The 18,136-nt window shown below is 39.8% G+C and overlaps 1 protein-coding gene across 2 annotated transcripts; it reads right to left on the bottom strand.

Moving 5' to 3' along the window:
• Nucleotides 1-755: 755 nt before the first annotated feature.
• ABCE1 (ATP binding cassette subfamily E member 1) lies at nt 756-17,201 on the bottom strand. 2 transcript variants are annotated; one of them, XM_061441542.1, is made up of 18 exons: nt 17,131-17,201; nt 11,623-11,790; nt 11,281-11,366; nt 10,672-10,769; nt 10,162-10,279; nt 8,003-8,140; nt 7,823-7,892; nt 6,719-6,815; nt 5,706-5,795; nt 4,990-5,111; nt 4,097-4,318; nt 3,607-3,666; nt 3,464-3,522; nt 3,194-3,304; nt 2,956-3,098; nt 2,731-2,853; nt 1,828-1,939; nt 756-1,287 (listed from the first exon to the last, which is right to left on the bottom strand). In XM_061441542.1, the coding sequence occupies exons 2-18, from the start codon at nt 11,723-11,725 to the stop codon at nt 1,240-1,242; spliced, it is 1,800 nt and encodes a 599-aa protein (XP_061297526.1). In that variant the 5' UTR covers nt 11,726-11,790; nt 17,131-17,201; the 3' UTR covers nt 756-1,239. The 2 variants fall into 2 exon arrangements, with proteins under 2 accessions (XP_061297526.1, XP_061297517.1); XM_061441533.1 differs by lacking the exon at nt 17,131-17,201 and adding an exon at nt 16,921-17,105.
• Nucleotides 17,202-18,136: the final 935 nt, after the last annotated feature.

Here is an 18,136-nt window from a genome sequence, read left to right on the forward strand (position 1 = left end):
TAGAAATTTTTGTCTCAACAGCTGCTGGTGGTGAAGGCTGTACTCATTACCTGTACTTCGTCATGGAGTAGCTCTGCTGGTATAATGCAGATGGACTGTTGGTGAGAGACAGACATAGCAACGTAGTGTGTATATAACACCTGATACTGCCAAGGTTATAAAACAGAATGGCTTTAAAAAAACAGTAAGACAAACCTCTGCCTTCTCCTGTAACTTACAGAGCAAAAATGTCCATAAAGAACAGAGCTGTGTTTTCTCTCTTATAACACTTTTCACATGCCACTGAAGGCAGAGCAGAGAACTGTTGCATGGACAATAGCCTTCCTTCCTGTCTCCCCTAAGGACCTTACTTCCTGTGAAAAAACATTTGCTTCAATTTTGTCTACAGCAAGGATAAAAATTCTTGCATCTTAAGCATGTACAACTCATTTCTCCATGGGAAGCACTTACTGATGGAGGAATGAGTTGGAAACCCCGGCCATTAACCTTTCCTTATGGTGTAGGTTTAAGTTGCAGAAGATTGAAAGGATTTTTAGTGGACTCTTTAAGACGTTTAACTGAATACTCTCCTGTAAGTAGGTCTGAAAAGATGCACAGGTACAGGTGACTAAAAAAGGCATAGATTATCTTCCTTCATATTGTTTGTACTCCATCTTTTGTGTGTTCTTTACTGCAGCATGAGAAAAGGTGTGCATAATGACAACTGAAATAAATCACTCATTCAGCATGTAAGAACTTTTGCACTGTGTCACAGCTGTAAGTTAAGAGGATGTTTATTTATGAAACCCTCATCCAGAGAGATTCAGCCTTTTTAAAACATGAGTCGCTTCTGTATCTTGATATTTTTGGTAAGAGTCCCTCTGGTAGAGAAAACAGCCTTGAAGATTCTTAAAATGAGGGAGTTCAGTCACTATGTGGTATGTGAATCGGATCTATTGAACTGAAAAGCTCCCTCAGATTTTGAAAAATCAGGAGACTCATTTGCACAATTTCAAGGTGGTCTATTTTGAAATTATTACACTGAAAATAGGGCTGTCTCAGCAAAATACAGAAAGTGGCAGTTTTACGTGGACTAGGATTTACACTGCTACTGGTCTTGGATGTTACAAGCAGCAAGAGATTTTTAAGCTCCAAAAGATTTAAGTGTTCTAAAACCTGATTGAGCCTTCTCATCCAGCAGTGTTTAGATTCCAATATGCATTTCTATATGCCAGTTACAAAGATGCTCAGATCCAATATTTAATCATCCAGGAAAAAGTAGTTTCCACTCTTCTTTTGTTCAACATCCTTAGGAAGAGAAAAAAGGTCAGTGTTACTCAAAGAATCTTTGGCAGATTTGAACACAGTTGAAATAAAGAGCCATACAGCTGAACACTTTTCTGTTTTCATAGAATGGTTTGGGTTGCAAGGGACAATAAAGATCATCCAGTTCCAAACCCCCTGTCACAGGCAGGGTCACCTTCCACTAGACCAGGTTGCTCCAAGCCCATTCCAACTTGGCCTTGAGCACTGCCAGGGATAGGGCAGCCACAACTTCTCTGGGCAACCTCTGCCAGTGGCTCACCACTATAACAGGGAAGCACTTTATCTAATATCTAATCTAAAACTTCCTTTTTTCAATTTAAAAATATTTCCCTTGTCCTATTCCCCCACATGCTCCTGTAAAAAATACCCTGTCCAAATTCCCTGTAGGCCCCTTTTCTTACTACTTGTTTCATATGCTGCTCTGAAAACTACCAGGTTAGTCTTTGTTTTTGTTCCTTATTTTTAAAACCTGGCTTTATATGACATAGTTTTGGCTTTATTGTAAAAGTGCTTATCTCTTACCTTGATTGAATTGAGTTTGTTTATTCTTGGTCTGTAATTGTTGGGGTCTCTTCTAAAAGTGATTTCAAGTTGAGATAAAAACTTATTCATTCCAGCCAAAAGAGTTTGTGGACTGTTAAGAGAGAAGAACATTCCAGCTCAACTGTCAGAAGTTCTATACTGTGCAGATTACAGGTAGTTTGATCTCCACCCTGAGCTCATTCAGGTCTGGTAACACAAGCATGAACTGTGTCTGACATAACCAGGATGTGCTACATTTTCAGTCAAATCACGTCTTGGACAAGAAGTCAGTAACTACCACTCTCATCCTTTGGCAGTTATCTCAGCAACATGTTTACTTCATGTGGCTCACATTAAGTACTTGGTTATTACACTGGTCTAAAAGCTTCTAGTGTTTCAGACTGCTCCTCCAGAATTCTCTGTAATTCACATGAAATTATTTACAGGCATGTACCAAAAGGGACAGCTTTGAAAAAGTAAAACTCATGGACTGCATGTGTTAACATGTTGCTGTCAAGACTTGGACTTACTCTGCACATAGGTACATACATTAAAAGAAATCAGTGTACTAAGGGTATCTTCAAGATATGTTCCTAGATATACTTTACAACTGGTGCTTTCTTTCATTCCTTACAAGTGCCACTTATTTCTGACAGAAATTTGTGTGCAGCTGCTTAAGGTTAATTTAAACAAGGAGCTGGTCAAGCTTAGGTCAACCTCATTTTCTTTTCCTTGCTTCAAAACAAAAGTCAGAACCTTCACAACACCCATGGATTACATTAAATGCAGCTTAAATTTCAATGGGCAGGGATGCTTCACCTATTTTTGTTGATACTTTCGATAAACAATTTATTCCTGCCTTGTTCTCCTTGTCTTGCTTACTAATCCAAAGAAGCCTCTTACCTGTTGGCAAGTGTGTTCTTGGAAGGAATACCATCAAAAACAATCACACGATCAGCAAGGTATGTAGCCATGATAAAATCATGTTCTACCACAAAAGCTGTTTTTTTAGCATGGAGAATGAAACTGAAATAGAAATTCAAGAAAAAAGAGAGAAACAGACATGAAAGTGAACTTACTGTAAAAATACTGGGAATTTCAGTTCTTTACCCCTCATGTCTACTTTACCGTTTAATGACTCTAGCAGCCATTAGACGTTGTTCAGAGTCCAAATACGCTGAGGGTTCGTCAATCAGGTAGACATCAGCAGGTTTACCAAGACAAAGAGCTAATGCGACGCGCTGCAACTCACCCCCAGACAATGTTTGAACCTATTGGGGTAAGAGGGAAGAAGGATGTATTTAGTTCAGAGACAGGCAGAGAACTAAAGCAGAAAAATTAGCCTGTTGTCTTGGGCAATTCATACCTCCTGGTCAATGATGTTTTCTATTTGAAGAGGTTTCATGACATCAGTTACAAACTGGGGGTGTGTGTAGGCATCCCTGATCTTTTCATGCAGTAGCTGACGGACACTTCCCTAGTAAAAGAAAAACGCTGACCCTCAGTTTTAGGCACCAGGCCATAAGAAAACATGTAACAGAGCTTTCTGTTCCGGGCATAAAGAAGTTTGACTTGCGTATTTCAAACATACTTTTTGGAGCAAACACAATACTTAATAAATAAAGCTTAAACATACCGTAGATTTAGGACTGATCTTCTGTGGTTTGTAGCTGACATTCAGGACTGGAACCTCACCTATGAAACGATAAAATCTATAATGAAAACAAGAGCCTGTCCAGTGTCTTCAAACTAGGTTTCAACTAAGATATTAAGCATTACCTCCTTCATCAGGTGTAAGTCTTCCTGCAAGCATCCGGATAAACGTAGTTTTGCCAGTTCCTAAAATAAAATGAGAGTTATAAATTATGTCTGACTTTTTATTAAGTTAGAACTCTAACAATTAAGTCACTGATACAAAAAGACAAAAACTTCATAAAAAATACATTTTTCAAGTTAGACTGCTTCAAGAATTCCTATGTTCACTTCCAGCAAGCAGCACTTCCTATTGTTTTTTCAAGGTGCAACATTCTAGACTTGTGGCTAAGCTCACCAGCTGAAATGTCATCCTGCCACTCTAAGTTCTTGAAATGGGGTAAGGGACAAAACCAATGGCATCGGTAATACACAGTAATTCTTGCTATTTAGAGAGCAAGCTTATGCCACATCTTCACTAGGTAACAAGCAGTTCAACCTGACTCAAACCTAGTCATTTTGAACCCTGAAAAATGGCTTTAGGAGAATAGTTAAGGCTGCAGAAGCAGTTTCTTACCATTTTCCCCTAACATCACCATAATTTCAGAATCCGTGAATTCTCCAGCTACTATGGATAGTTCAAATTCTCCCATCTTTTTTTTCATTCCTGGATATTTGTACATACACATCTTTTTAACCTCTTCTTCATTAGCAGTCTCAGCGACTTTAAATACCAGAGATGCATCTCGGAACCTCAGATTTTCTGTTGGAACATAGCCATCTAAGAAAATGTTTATGCCTACAAAAGGAGGAAAAAAAATATCATTAAAAAAGGTCTACAACAGAGCAATACAAGATGAATTTCAGTGCTTGGCTGTCAATTCCCACTGGGTAAGAGCAACACTGGATTTTAAAGGACATGTTAAAATGGGGAACAAACTCTCCTACTTGAAGTGTGTACATTATGTAAACTGAGGAAAATCTTACTAAAATCATAGAAAGGCTGTAGAAGCTCTTCTTCCATACCTGATATTAGTCACGTGCATAGGGTTTAAAGAAACTACTGCTGCTGGACCTGTTCTCACAAAACCAGCTACTACCAAGTCTCAGTGCTACAAGCAGGGCCAATTCAGTTGAACACTACACACCTCTGTACCGTGCAAACTTTCTCCTGACCTTTCTCTACTATTTATAAGGTATTCTATGTAACTCCACTGTTTACAAAACACCTGCAAGTATAAAAATTATGTCCTGAGCAAGAGACAAAGAGCATTTCATAATTAAGAGTTTTGGGTTGAGGTGTAAGTTTAGGGTTAGGATTAGAAATTCCACACAAATTAAAGTGGTAGTTTGTTAGTTACTGAACTGTAACAGGAAGAAGACATGTTCCCATAACAGACAAGTAGCACTTTGCTACCTTTCTTCCCTAGAATTTTCTGGGGCATGTTTAAAAAGAAATACAGCAATTACCTTCTCTTACGCTGAAGGGCATGGTAACAACACCATAAGCACTTGGCACACCATACAGGCAGCAGATAAAGTCAGAGAGATAATCTAGCACACTTAGATCATGCTCTACAACAATAATGTACCTGAAAAATAGAGCCAGAGCCATGCTTTTACATTTCAATATAAAACAGTTTTTCTTTTGTACTCTACTCCTGCATAAGCAAAGCTATCAACACGATTCTTACTTAATATGCTTTCTTTTATTAATACTTAATAAGGACAGAGCTCAAATCTCTGATAAGCCTTTTTTTTCCCCGCAAAATTCCAATAAAGAGATGTTGTGAATGACGAGTTGAAAATCCATCTTCAGCATAAACTGGCAGCTTCTTTATGTGAGTAAAAGGATGTTGATCCACTGGAGCAAAAAATATTTAGCACATTTTAAGAAAAAAAAGAAAACTTCATGAGAAGTGGATGAAAAAGCAATATTCAGGTGAAAAATAACCACCTCTGTTTTCACCTCTTTATTACCAAATGCTGAAACAGTACAGAAACTAGAGGAAGTAAGTTTCCAAAATGCAAAGAAATAGTGTATTACCGACTTAGAATATTTTAAACATCTATTAGTGTATCATGCTGAAAAGTCAGCACTTCTAGGTAGATGGGCTGGATGTTTCTTTCCTCTGTAAAAAGGCATATTATTACAGTCTAGCTAAACATCTGAAGTTTGTACTTACCTGTCAGGATTTATTAGAGATCGAATAGTGATGGCAGCCTTCAAGCGCTGCTTGACATCTAAGTAGCTAGAAGGTTCATCAAACATGAAGCTAGGACCCGAAGAAAGAATAGTCTTGATGAATGCAAGCTTTATACATATTCAAATCTAGTACTAATATTTCAACCATTAAATTCACAGAAATAAAACACTATCATTATTTACACTGAGGGACACAAAGTATGAGAATTATGTACTGACACCTGCCTTGAATCTCCGATGACTGTCATGTGAAATTACTAAATGATTTAAGTGTTACTTTCCTGAAAGCTCTGACAAAGTTATTAAATGTTACAAGGTATCAGCAATCAGTTAGGAATCCCATGCACTCATGAACTGAAAAGCACAAAAGTACTTGGGAAGACTGGAACCAGGATATCTTCCCAAAGAGAAAAACAACAAAGCAAACAAGAAAACCCACCCAAAACCTGCACCAGCCAAACAGAAGCCCAGCCAAACAGAAAAGCCACAGCCCAAACAATTTGAAGCAAGCAAGCAAACACACCCCACACCCCCCCCCCAACTCTTGGGATGTCCCTTTCTTGGTCCCTAGGAGTTAGGAAACAGCATGGACTAGACAGTAATTTCCTGGTTGCAAGACAGGAGAAGAGGGACCCAAGTTCCGAGAGGTGGGGAAGCACCTGTCCCATTTCTTATTCAGACATGCCATGTGAGGTAAACTGTCTAATAGAGCACATTTATGTGGGATTAGGAAGGGTTCTGAAGTTGTGGTGCTGAAATTTAACACTGGCCTCTGAAATTAGCAATTTCCTTGCAGATGAAGTATAAAACCCCCAGAGATTATGGAGTAAATAAGGATCTCAGCTGCTGAATTGGTAAAACCAATTTTTTGTTTGTAAATCCTTTTCTTTAAATATTTCAAACAGAGGTATCATTTCTAACAATAAATGTAAATCAGGGGATCACATTCCAAGACAGATTATGAGAAGCGATGTATAACAGAAGTAAACATACATATCAGCCTTCTGAATGCAAACAACTGCACAAGCAAATCTCTGAAGTTCTCCTCCTGAAAGGTCCTCAACATTTCTTTCCTTCAGATGGGTTAAGTCTGCAAATAAGTGGTTATTTTGAGATATAACCAACGCAACAATTCATATTTTTATTACCTACAGAAACATGTATAATCACAGCAGACATCCTACACAGGATAAAAACAAGAAAGTAGTAAAGTAAGTGTTCAGTTTACAAGTAACATTATGATGCTTCTATATAAGTCACAGCAAGTTATGGCTTCTCTGCAGCATTTGCTCATTAATTTGTACAGCTGCATCATGCAGAGGAATTACATTTCTATTTGGCTTTCCGTCGTCTATTTTGCAAGATTCCCAGCCCTAAAAAAAAACATCAGTTAAGTGTTTCATGTTAGACCTGGCTGAAGAGTTGTGATTTTCAGGAAAATCAGGTCTCCCAAGTGTTACAATCAATGGGTGAAGCTAGTATTTTCTCATCAGCTTCAGGAACAGCCAATTTCAAGAATATACTGTTTCACTAATAAGTTAAGTGGGACGCAAGGACCATGCTCTTGATGGCACAATGTAGCCCCACCATTACCACCCACATCTACCACAAAGAGCCCTGTTGTTAATTTAGCAACACCTAAATTTAACAACAACTGAATTCAAAGCACCTACAAAAACTTACCAGGGCTGGACTATGCAGATGTTCTTCTTATTAACTGCATTATTCTCAGAAATCAGCTATAATCAGCTGTATATAGGATTTTAAATTGAAATAAAATGTTTTGGAGGTTTTTCTGTAGTATTTTCTATATGCAATGGCTCCGACAAGAAGGGATGCTAAGATTTTGCCAGAGTTGTGAGCAAGCAAGAGAAGCAGATGGTAACTAGAATTTTTCCAGATTTAAAAATAAACACTGTTTACCATGAAACAGAAATTGCATTGAAGTCTGTCAACTAGCATTTATCAATTAGTTAGACTAAAGCACCTTTACTTCCCCCCACCCTTTTTAAATGGCATAATTAAATCATCACATTAGTAATTAACTTTTTTTTTAAGTATGAATTTATCTGATGTTTGATTAAGAAATACACTTACCAAGCTGCTGACACACAACAGTTTGTGTCTTGGTTTCATCCTTCCTATCCAGAATTGATCCCACTGTTCCCTGCATGATAGATGATAGTAATAATAATAAAGAAAAAAATCATCTTTTAACACAAGAGAAATATTACAGGAGAGGTTTCCAGCTTTCTCTCAGCTCATGAGATTTCTTACCTTTGCAGCTTTAGGGATCTGGTCCACGTACTGAGGTTTAATGATAGCTTTTAGGTCATCTTCCAGGATCTTGGTAAAATAATTTTGTAATTCAGATCCTCGGAAATAAGTCAAAATTTCTTGCCAGTCAGGTGGATCCTGTGACAAAATCAAAGCCTGTGTTTACTTCTACCATTCTAAAAACATCATTAAAAACACCTAATTGTAAAATTGTGATCAATACAGCGAACAGAATATGCTTGCAAGATAAAAAAAAGCCTGGAAAATAGCAAGTTACCAAATGGTGATGTTGCCTCTGCAAAGTTTCCATTAAAAGGAAGGAAAAAACTAAAAATATGCCATTGCACAATGGAAAGCTGAAGTTCAGGTATTTTCCTCCAGGTGTCACTAGCCCTTTAAAGAAAGGGCATTTTTAATTTACACTCAGGACATCCAAAACCTTATTCAGACAGTTAAGAAGCTGTGAGTGAAACTACCTGATGGGCAAAATGGAAGTGTGGATTAGTGTAACTGCACTTTTTAGCTATGAGATTTAGCTAACCCAAAGGAAAAGGATTTCACTGATAACATCAACTTGCACAAAAGAGGTGATAAAATTTGGACATTTTCTCTGCTTCTAGCAAATGTTGTCAAGAAAACAGGAGGAGACAAAGGAAAACTGACCAAAAAAGAAAATAGAAGAAAAAAGAAAAAAGGACCTGTTGAGAGCAGTCACCCAGGAAAAAGTCACAACTCGTACACTTTTACACAGCAAACTGCTCTGAATGGTGCTGAGGTACTTATTTTGATGGTAAACAGCAGCACGGAAACAGAGTGACACAGCCATATTTCCAAACCAAGCAAATACACAGAGGAAATGCTTCATAAGTTTTACAGCAGAAGCAACACTGAAGATTCAATTCATACCACTTGTTTCTGTGGTCATGATTTGGTTCTTCACAGGGAAGTCTGATTTTGGAAGCATGGTAATTCAATTATGTACACATTCAGAAAGTCAAAAGTTTTGATATTTCTGCAATACTACCACCTGAAACAAGAAGTCCACAAAATAACATAAACCAGACTTGAAAGAGAATGGAAAATCTAGCTGGGGAATGATTATTTCTTTGCGGGTTTAAGTGGTGGCCACAAAGTGAATGATTTGCTAAAACATTACTCTCTCAGGTAAGGAAATGTATGAAGAAAGTTGGAACACGCTCGTTCCTATAAGTCCCTGAAAGAAGGAGTGTACACCAGAATTCAACTGTCACCATGTAATTTGAAGATGAGAAGGTGGCAACTGAAATACTGTCCGATAAAAAGAGTCATGGAAACTACTGTTTATGTCTTTTCTCTAGTAATATTCACTCTTAGAGTAGTGCTAGGTAAACAAACCCCTGTAAATTATTTTCCCTGCTGACTGCAGTTTGACTTAGTGTAAAGACAGAGAAATGGTTTACAATCTTCCATGAAGACCAGCAGATTACAAGTTTATCTATGTCTGGTTCTCAAAAAAGACTATCAAAGTTTCCATGTACCTAGCAACATGAAGAAACTAAGGATTTTCAGAAATCAGCATTAGTGTACAGTGGGAAGTATTTTCAGCAACTTGTCACAACATAGTTTATAAGAGACCATCTTAAAAAGAGAGATAAAAAAGCCTAAGACATCACAAGGATATATGGTAAGTGCTCATAAGCACTGGAGCTGTTCAGATAAAATCAGTGTTGAACTTGGTACAAACTCCACAACTCAAGCTGTCTAAATCCCCTGATGGGGAACAGGTTAATCATGCAGGGAAAAGAAGCTGACAGTTTTAAAATCGTATTAAAAACCCCTTATGTGTGACTTAAAGACAGAAACTTACTGATACTGATATTTAGCAAGTTACACCTATAATTAGCATCCTTTTCTTTCTTGAAAGATACAGAGACTTTGCAAAAAAAAAAAACAAACCAACAACAAACAACCCCAATTCCCCCCCCCCCCAAAACAAACAAAACCCTCTTTTTAATAACATCCTTCTGCTACTGTTTCTGCATGGAGTAGGTCATTGGCTGTTTAATAGGGAAAGTGCCAATGTTCTTGCAAATTCTACATCATTCAGACAAAAAACTCAGTGGAAAAAATCTAAGCACAGCTATCTATAATGCCAACTCTACTTTACTGCTGATACATACATCGTATTTTCCAAGATTTGGCTTCTGTTTTCCTGCTAAAATTTTCAAGGCAGTTGATTTCCCAATACCATTGGTTCCAACCAATCCCAGTACTTCACCTGGACGAGGGATAGGTAACCTGTACACGACATCAATAAATTTGGATTCCATTAATGCCATCACACACCAACATTTGGAGGTAAAGTAAAGGTTACAATGTGCTTTCAGACTTTCTGATTTTTTTCAGCCTACTTTGTTAACTTGCCAACAGATATATAATACAAATTAAATCAATATTCCTTAATAATAGGTCGTAAAAATGATTTAAGAGCACACTGTTCTTTAAACAAGAGCTCTGCAAAATGAGTATTAAAATTGTATTTTATTGTAATACTTTTTAATAAGAAAGCAATTAACATTCAAAAAAAGAAGCTATTAAGGTAATAACTGGTAACACTTTCATGTGAACTATGTTTGTACTATCAAAACCTTGAATTTTTTGTCTCTTATGTTGGCTAAAAAATAAAATACCTGTGAAGTTTGAAGGCATTGGCACAGTATCTATGCGTGGTTTCTTTCTCCAGGTTGCTAGGTAAGTTAACAATTGACAAGGCTCCAAAAGGACATTTCTGTAATTGAAAGAAATATACAGATTACTGGTGCACACAAACAATTTATTAACAAAATGCTATGTTCTGTACCGCACCCAGCTAGGCTTTTAAATACTTTTAAAAGAACTTTCACCAAATTACTTGACTTTCATTTACACAGTCAACTTTCCAAAGAAGTTTTATGTCACATATTTCAAATTAAACAGCATTTTAGACTGTCGGCCTACAACACAAATAAGGCACACTGCATATGTTCTCTAGCTCCTTTACAAAAACATCCTTCTACTGCTAGGTGTGTGTAAACACAAACAATCTCAAACAAAATCAAAACCGCAAACAGAAAGTTACAACCCACACCCTGCAACCTAACTGGTTCAGTAAACTGACACAGTACTTCACTTTCTATACAGTAACAACAAGGTGTGATCAGTCAGGGAAAAATCCAGCTTTTTGAAGTTGCAGTAGGCATTACTAAATATAACAGCAAAACCAAGAAAGTTTTATCATTTCAAATAAGGCAGCCTTTTACCTTGATGCAAATACCACAGCCAATACAAAGTGTTTCTGAGATCCAAGCTATTTTGCTCTGTGATGTGACTTCTATGCAAAGTTTTCCTGGTGAAAAAATAAGTAAAATTAACTCAAAAAAGTTTCTGTAAATCAGAGCTCTTGCTACCAAATTCCACAGAGGAACATGTAACTGACTAATGTTCACAGAAGCTTCAGAGCATTCGAAGACTACAAATTGTTCCTGTTCTCAGGCTTTATGAAACGAAGCACGAATGATAAACAAAAACCTAGCTCCTCCTAGCAGAACATTACTTAAAACTTCTCCAATCACTTAAATACTTGGTTAAATTACATTTCTTACCCATTCGAACCACAGGACAACTTTTCTTGCATTCTTGCCGGCATTTCTTTGGCTTACACTTGTCATGGTTGACAATAGCAATTCTTGTTAATTTGTCTGCCATAATGCACAATTTTGGGTTAAACACATGCACCAATTATGAGGAGGAATAGTGAGAGTCTCACAGACCTTAAGAGAAAAAAACAAAACCCAAAAGAGAACATAATTACTGACAGCATAGGGAAAATCATATATATATATATATATATGAAGTTATTACAAGCAGAGTTCAGAGATGTAAAAAGGGGATAATGATTTGATGTTTCTCCTCTTTTAAGCAACATGGTGAACAGGGCAAAATCTCAGATACAAGTAATACAGGTACTGGTATGTAAATAACGGCACAAATCTTGCATGTCAGCTTTCCATCCCATTACTATTTCTCCACTGTAAACATAAAACTGCAGTTATATCTGAAAATGTATTTGTTTCCAAGAAAAAGATGTTGTAACATGAACACAAGAATGTATACTTCTGCAAATTTCAGTTTCACAAGCTGCCTTCTGTAAAGTGACCTTGTTCATGCTACAGTGCCTGGTAAAGTCAAATTGTGACTAAAACTATTACCCCAAGAATCTGATTATAATACTAATTTTGCAAACTCTATGCCAATATCCTACATTAAATTATTAAAATATTGTAAAATTTAAACTATTTTTCAAGGTGAATATGTGTAGCTGTATATAGAAAAGTAACTCCAAGCAATATGAACAGCCATAGCTGATAATGTTTAATTCTTTTATCTTGAGTTTCATTAGTATCTGAATAACTACACTTACATTCTGCATTTCCTAACATAGAATCAGTAACTGTAAGACTATATAAGACTATAAGATGTTGCAATAAAAATAAGCAAGATTCTTGACAAAATTATTTTCAGAAGAGAAAGGTGTTGAAGTACTAGGTGATTAAATGTTCCTGAAATCACAAATAATTGCCCTCAAAGAGTGAAATTACTTGTATTCCTCTACATAACTGTCTTTTCCCTTGCTTAGATATCTGTAATGCACACTAACAAGCACTGGGTTGTAGTGGGAATTTATGTCAACAATTGTAGTTTAAGGGAGGGAAAGACAAAATATTTTAAATTTAAGCCTTGTTAGGTTAAAGAAAAAGCCAGAATGTATTTTAAAGCGCATTTATATTTCCTTTACCATATTCACACACAGAACTGAGTAACAGTAATAATGATCTTATCTTCCTATGAGCAACATACACCTAAAGCCAGCTCCATCCTCTCGTTGCTGCTCCTGAAAGAAGCAAGAACAAAACAGGTGTACAGCACATCTATCATGTTAAACTCCATCCCTCCCTAAATTTACCTGTGAACTTTAGCTGAAGTAATCCTACAGCCACTACTGTAATATGAAAGAAAGGAAGAGACTGGCGTCTCACTGTAAGCAAAGGTCAGAAATTAAGATGTTATTTTATCTGTAAATCCATTATTACCATACTTATGAATATTTTCAGTGGTAGTCTTACTCCTCACTTTCCTAAGTATTTTTAAACTGACGTCTATTCTTCATCAGATAGAAATGAATTATTACTCATGCTGTCAACCCTACTGTGGCAGTTTCTACTTTAAATGTTTCAATTTGTTTTCATTAATTTTTCAACACTTCCTAAGCCAAAAAATCCTCATATAACGTAGACTGAATATTTAAAAAAAGATTTTAAAAGTGATTTTACAGTTCTGTATCATCAGACCAGACTGACAAAGTAGGTCATCATTCAATCCACAGACCAGGCCAACAGGCACGGAATAACGGGTTTGCAATTCTTATTTTAATACATTCATCTTATATAACGAGAAAGTCTTAAAAACTATAAGGATGTTTGAGTCAGGGTAACTTTTTAGGAGACAGATACTGGATTTTGTCAGTGCTTCAAAGAGAGATACATTCTTTGGGAATATAGCCCAATGCTTTTCATAAAAGCCCTGTAATTCACAGTGTATAGAGTATTTGGGGTTGAATCAACCATTCTCTCTTTGGTTTCCTGAAGGAAGTGCCTAACTTGGATCAACCCTTTCTCCAACCATGCCTGTGTGGCTATGTACCTTGAGCAAACAGAACACACTTGTATCTTCCAGGCAGAGCTCTCCCTGCTAGGTATCTTAGCTCTAACTAGCATGCAAACTATTTCTCCAGGTTTGAAAAGCAAGCTCTAGAAGATTATGCTGCTGTACCTCAGGAGCTTGCCTTCCCTGTGCAACCTCCCAAACTTCTGTTGCCTGAGCAGTGCAGATAGCAGAGCAGACAAACGCTCCTCTCAGCCATACACGCTCTTCTAGTCTGGTGCTTAGCTTAAGGAACCAAAGCAGGAGAACAGGACAGGGGCTGCTCTAAACGACCAAGGCTTGGAACAATTAGTTTTGGCCACCCATCTCAGCAAGCTTTCCACCCAGTCTCGGTGGGATAAGCAGACTAAAGTTTAAACTATTGCCTGCTGCTGAATCAGACTGGGGTTGGTAAACAATAAAAGAGCCTATATTTTTTTTACCTTCCAACCTCTCATATGGGAAAATGCCCATCTGTGGTGATGAGTTTTGAAGGGTCCGCAGAATTAAGCACAACAAGCATAAATGAAGTATTTGGGGGGGGGGGGGAAACAGAACTAATGACCTGGCATGAGACATACACTCGTGCCTCCCTGCTCCCATTACATGATGGAAGTGTCAGTTCATCCAAAAATCTCTAGTGGTCTTAAACTATTTTCAGAAAGAAAATACTTGTGACTTCTTTTACTTCTGTAAAATTTGCAGGACTGTCCGCATGTCTATTACGGTAACTGTACACAAGAAAAAATAACAACAATCAGTTCTACTGAGAAATGAGAGAGCAGTTTAAACAAGACTCTCCAAACCCAGACTGAACTCAAGTTATGTATTTATATGCAGTTACTTTGGTGGCATTTGCCTTAACATACTGAATAGGATGGTCTGATTTCATGGTGCAGACAGCAGAACTCTCAGTACACTGAACACAGGTCAGCAACACATACAACATACATACTCTACAATACAGCATGCATAAAGTAATTGCTAAGTACAGTCAGCAGTTTAAGGGCAGGAGAAACTGGTATTCAGAAGCATTTCTCCTTTCAGAAGCAGTTGTTTTCCTTTCCAAATCAAGAACAGAACAAAAAAGGAAAAAACAAAGATATTGATACTAACTACAAGAGTAAAGCATTATTTTGAATGAGTGAAATGATGACAGAGTGACAACAGAAAATCTTTCCAGCATGATGCAATGACAAAACAGGTGAAAAAGTAAGAGAGAAATAACAAATGGGGCGGGGGGGAAGAAAAGAAACAGTTCTAAAAACCTTGACTTATCATTTACTGAAGCCAAAAGCTGCCCACTAAATCCAACTATGACACCTGGTACAAACACTAAAACGCCTGAAAATAAGCCACAAACATGTTATCACAAACATTTTAAGTGAGCTTTCTTAGGCTCTGTGATAAAGCTGCTGTTCTCTGACAAACCTGAGTAAACTAAAAAAGAAAAAAGTCAGCAGACCTTGCTGCCTGTCACAAAGGCAACAGTAATGTACAATCTGTAGCACAAACATAACATACTTGCATTAAAAATACTGATTATTTTTAGAGTTATATTAGAATTTGCTAAGTCAAATCAACTATGGCCAAGAAGGATTTGTAAATACATTCAGTTGTTCAGACTTAAAACAGAAAAAAGCCATACATAAATGAAGACTGAAAGATAAGCAGAGACAATTCAATTAAATTATGTTAAGGCACAATATGTGTTCAGAATGGAGCCAGTTAACATTTTGTTAAATTATGCTGCATTGGACCTCAAAGATAAATGCTGTGAAAGAAGTGATGGTGAGCAGCAATTACGCTTTCCTTTGAAAATAATTAACCTCAAGAATTATCTCTCAGCCCATTGCTAATGGCCTACAGTCAACTCCATGAGAAAATTAAGAAAGTTAAGAACCAGAACAGCCAAAGAAAATTTAAATGGAAGACAACCGGTTTTCAAACTCTGCATGGCAGATCACTACCTCTGTAGCTGTCAAAGCAGAAATAATAGTAAATACTACAAGAACAAGCAAAAACTACTAAGAATTGCAAACTACTCTATGCTTCAGGTTTTGACATTTTGGAAACTGAGACAATGCACAAAAAGAAGTTTAAACAAGCTCCAAATCTCCTTACTGCATTTAACTCATTATATTACTCATAAGGCAGAACATGACTATGAAAATAAAGACAGTTTTAACATGAAAAGCATATGCTCAAATATACTGACGCAGCATAATGAGTGGGTGTGTGTAGCTGGTGCTGAACAGTATTAATTATCACTCTTTTAATATTTTCTTCTAACATTAAGTGAAATGCTTGAGAATAAACCCATAAATTAGCAATCTACCACATGAAAATTACACAAGTACTTCACGACCACCTGTTTAGGAAACCATAGCAAAGAACTTTAAATTAGACCTGCCACACAAACTTGCAGGTGAAATAACTCAGTGCATTCCTGAGATGAAACACTGCGATGGTCCTAGAGAAAAGCCCTACCAAGATCTTTATTTTGCTTCTTTCACGTATCTTGTAAAAAACAGTCTTTCCCTGTCACCTTACTAAACATGCAAGACGACTTTTACCTCCTCACCACGCAAGCACACACGTGGATATCAACTTTCCCCCAAATAAGGCAAAACATAGCATTTTTATCTCCAGACGAGGAAGCCCCCTGCTTTCGCCGGAGAAAAACTGCGGCTTGCCCTTCCCCGGAGCCCAGCCACCACAACGCGAGGAACCCCCGCCGGGTCTCCACAAGCGATGCCGGTGGCTGAACCCAGCTGCAGAAAGAAACGTTTTCTCTGACTTCCACCGCTGCTGCGGCATGGGGCGGGGGACGTGCGTGTGTGTGACAAAAAAGCAGTGCCAGAAGACGACATACAGCTCGCCTCAGAGACGACGGACTGCATGTGCGGGCCGTGTCAACTAGCGAAGGGGCGGCCTCCTGCCACACATGGCCCCATCTTCTGTGCGGGCCGTATCCTGAACCAATGGAGCATGCGGGCCGGCTCCCTTAGGGCTGCGGAACAAGTACTTCGGGGCAGCTCGTCGCACTGCGGAGCGCTGGCCCACCTTGCCGGGCCCCGCCAGAGCTGCCAGCCCTGAGGCCCAGGTGAGGAACGGTGGGCCGGCCCCACTCCCGTGATGGGTGGGGGCAAGCCACGGGCCCCAGCCCCCCATGCCACAACCCATCAGAAGCCGCTTACCGGGAGTTGGGTTGAAGGAGACACCTCGCAACCGGCGAGGCCGGGCCGCAGCAGGGAGGAACCGCTGCCCGCTGTCCCGTCCCGCGGGCCGGCAAGCAACGTGCTCCGCTGCCGCCACCCGGCCAAGATGGCCGCCGCCCCCGCAGGGAGGGGCCTGGGCGCGCACCATAGAGACGAAGGGAAAGAAGGGACGCAGGAAAAGAAGCTCACCATAGAGAAACCGCTCAGAGAGAGAGAGAGCGACACCTCCCGCCACAGGGCGGGGCGCGGGAGGTGTCAGTCGGCCCGCTTCTGCCGCGACGGTCCGTGACGCCATCTTCGAGCGACGCCGCTTTACACGAGAGGTGTGCGGCTGTCCGGTTCCCCACCCTCTCTCTGGGGCACGCAGTGTGAGGTCACCGGGCCGTTACGACCCACACCGGCCGGGCTCTGAGGGGAGCGCTCCGGAGCGGAAAGCCTCTAGCTCCGCCTCTCCCCGCCGGGTGCACGCGGGCACCGGTGGGCTGGCCCCGCCCCTTTTCTCTCTCACAGCCCGCTCCACTCCCCGCTGTTCTCTTTCGAACCGGGCTCGCGTGGTGGCGCGCGAGGCTTTGCGCGTGCGCGGCGGCCCATCGGCTCCGTTGGCGGGCGCGGAGTGTCAGGCCTGGAGAGTGCGGCAGAGGTGGTGGACCCCACTGAAGGGTAACGCGTGGCGGCGGCGGACCCGCTGGCCCCTCTCCGCCTCTTCGCCCGCTACAGCGGCTGAGAGGATCAGGTGGGCATGCTACTCCGTACCGACACGGGGGGCTGAGGGGGTGGTTTGTCCCGTGTCTCGCCCCCTGATGTCACGCCAGCCGTAGGAGCTGTGCCTGGGCAGAAGGCTGGTGCGGTGCTTTCGCCCAGCCTCTGGAACGCCTTCCGACCCCGGCATGGGGCTGGGGCTGCTTAACCGGTGCCGCCGCCGGGTTCCTCCCTCAGCGAATGGTTGTGCGTTTGAGGTGAGTCCCCAGCTGGGAGGGGGAGCGTGATCTGGTGACTGAGCACAGCCGATGTGTTTCTTGAGTAGGGTTACTCGGTTATTTCCAATATTGAAGTGTTCTGTAGGGCCATAATACAGTGTTGTAAAAGTAATTATGCCTAAAATCGGAATTCAGAGTCCTGTGAAGAAGTCGTGAGTGGAGGGCTGAGTGAAAGCAGCTTGAATTGTCAAACGGACTTCGTCCTCTGTTCGCTGTCT

The sequence above is a fragment of the Pezoporus flaviventris genome, unplaced genomic scaffold, assembly GCF_033815535.1.
Source record: "Pezoporus flaviventris isolate CSIRO_AGI_PZ_B2104156 unplaced genomic scaffold, CSIRO_AGI_Pfla_v1 ptg000002l, whole genome shotgun sequence".
Classification (NCBI taxonomy): Eukaryota; Metazoa; Chordata; class Aves; order Psittaciformes; family Psittacidae; genus Pezoporus; species Pezoporus flaviventris.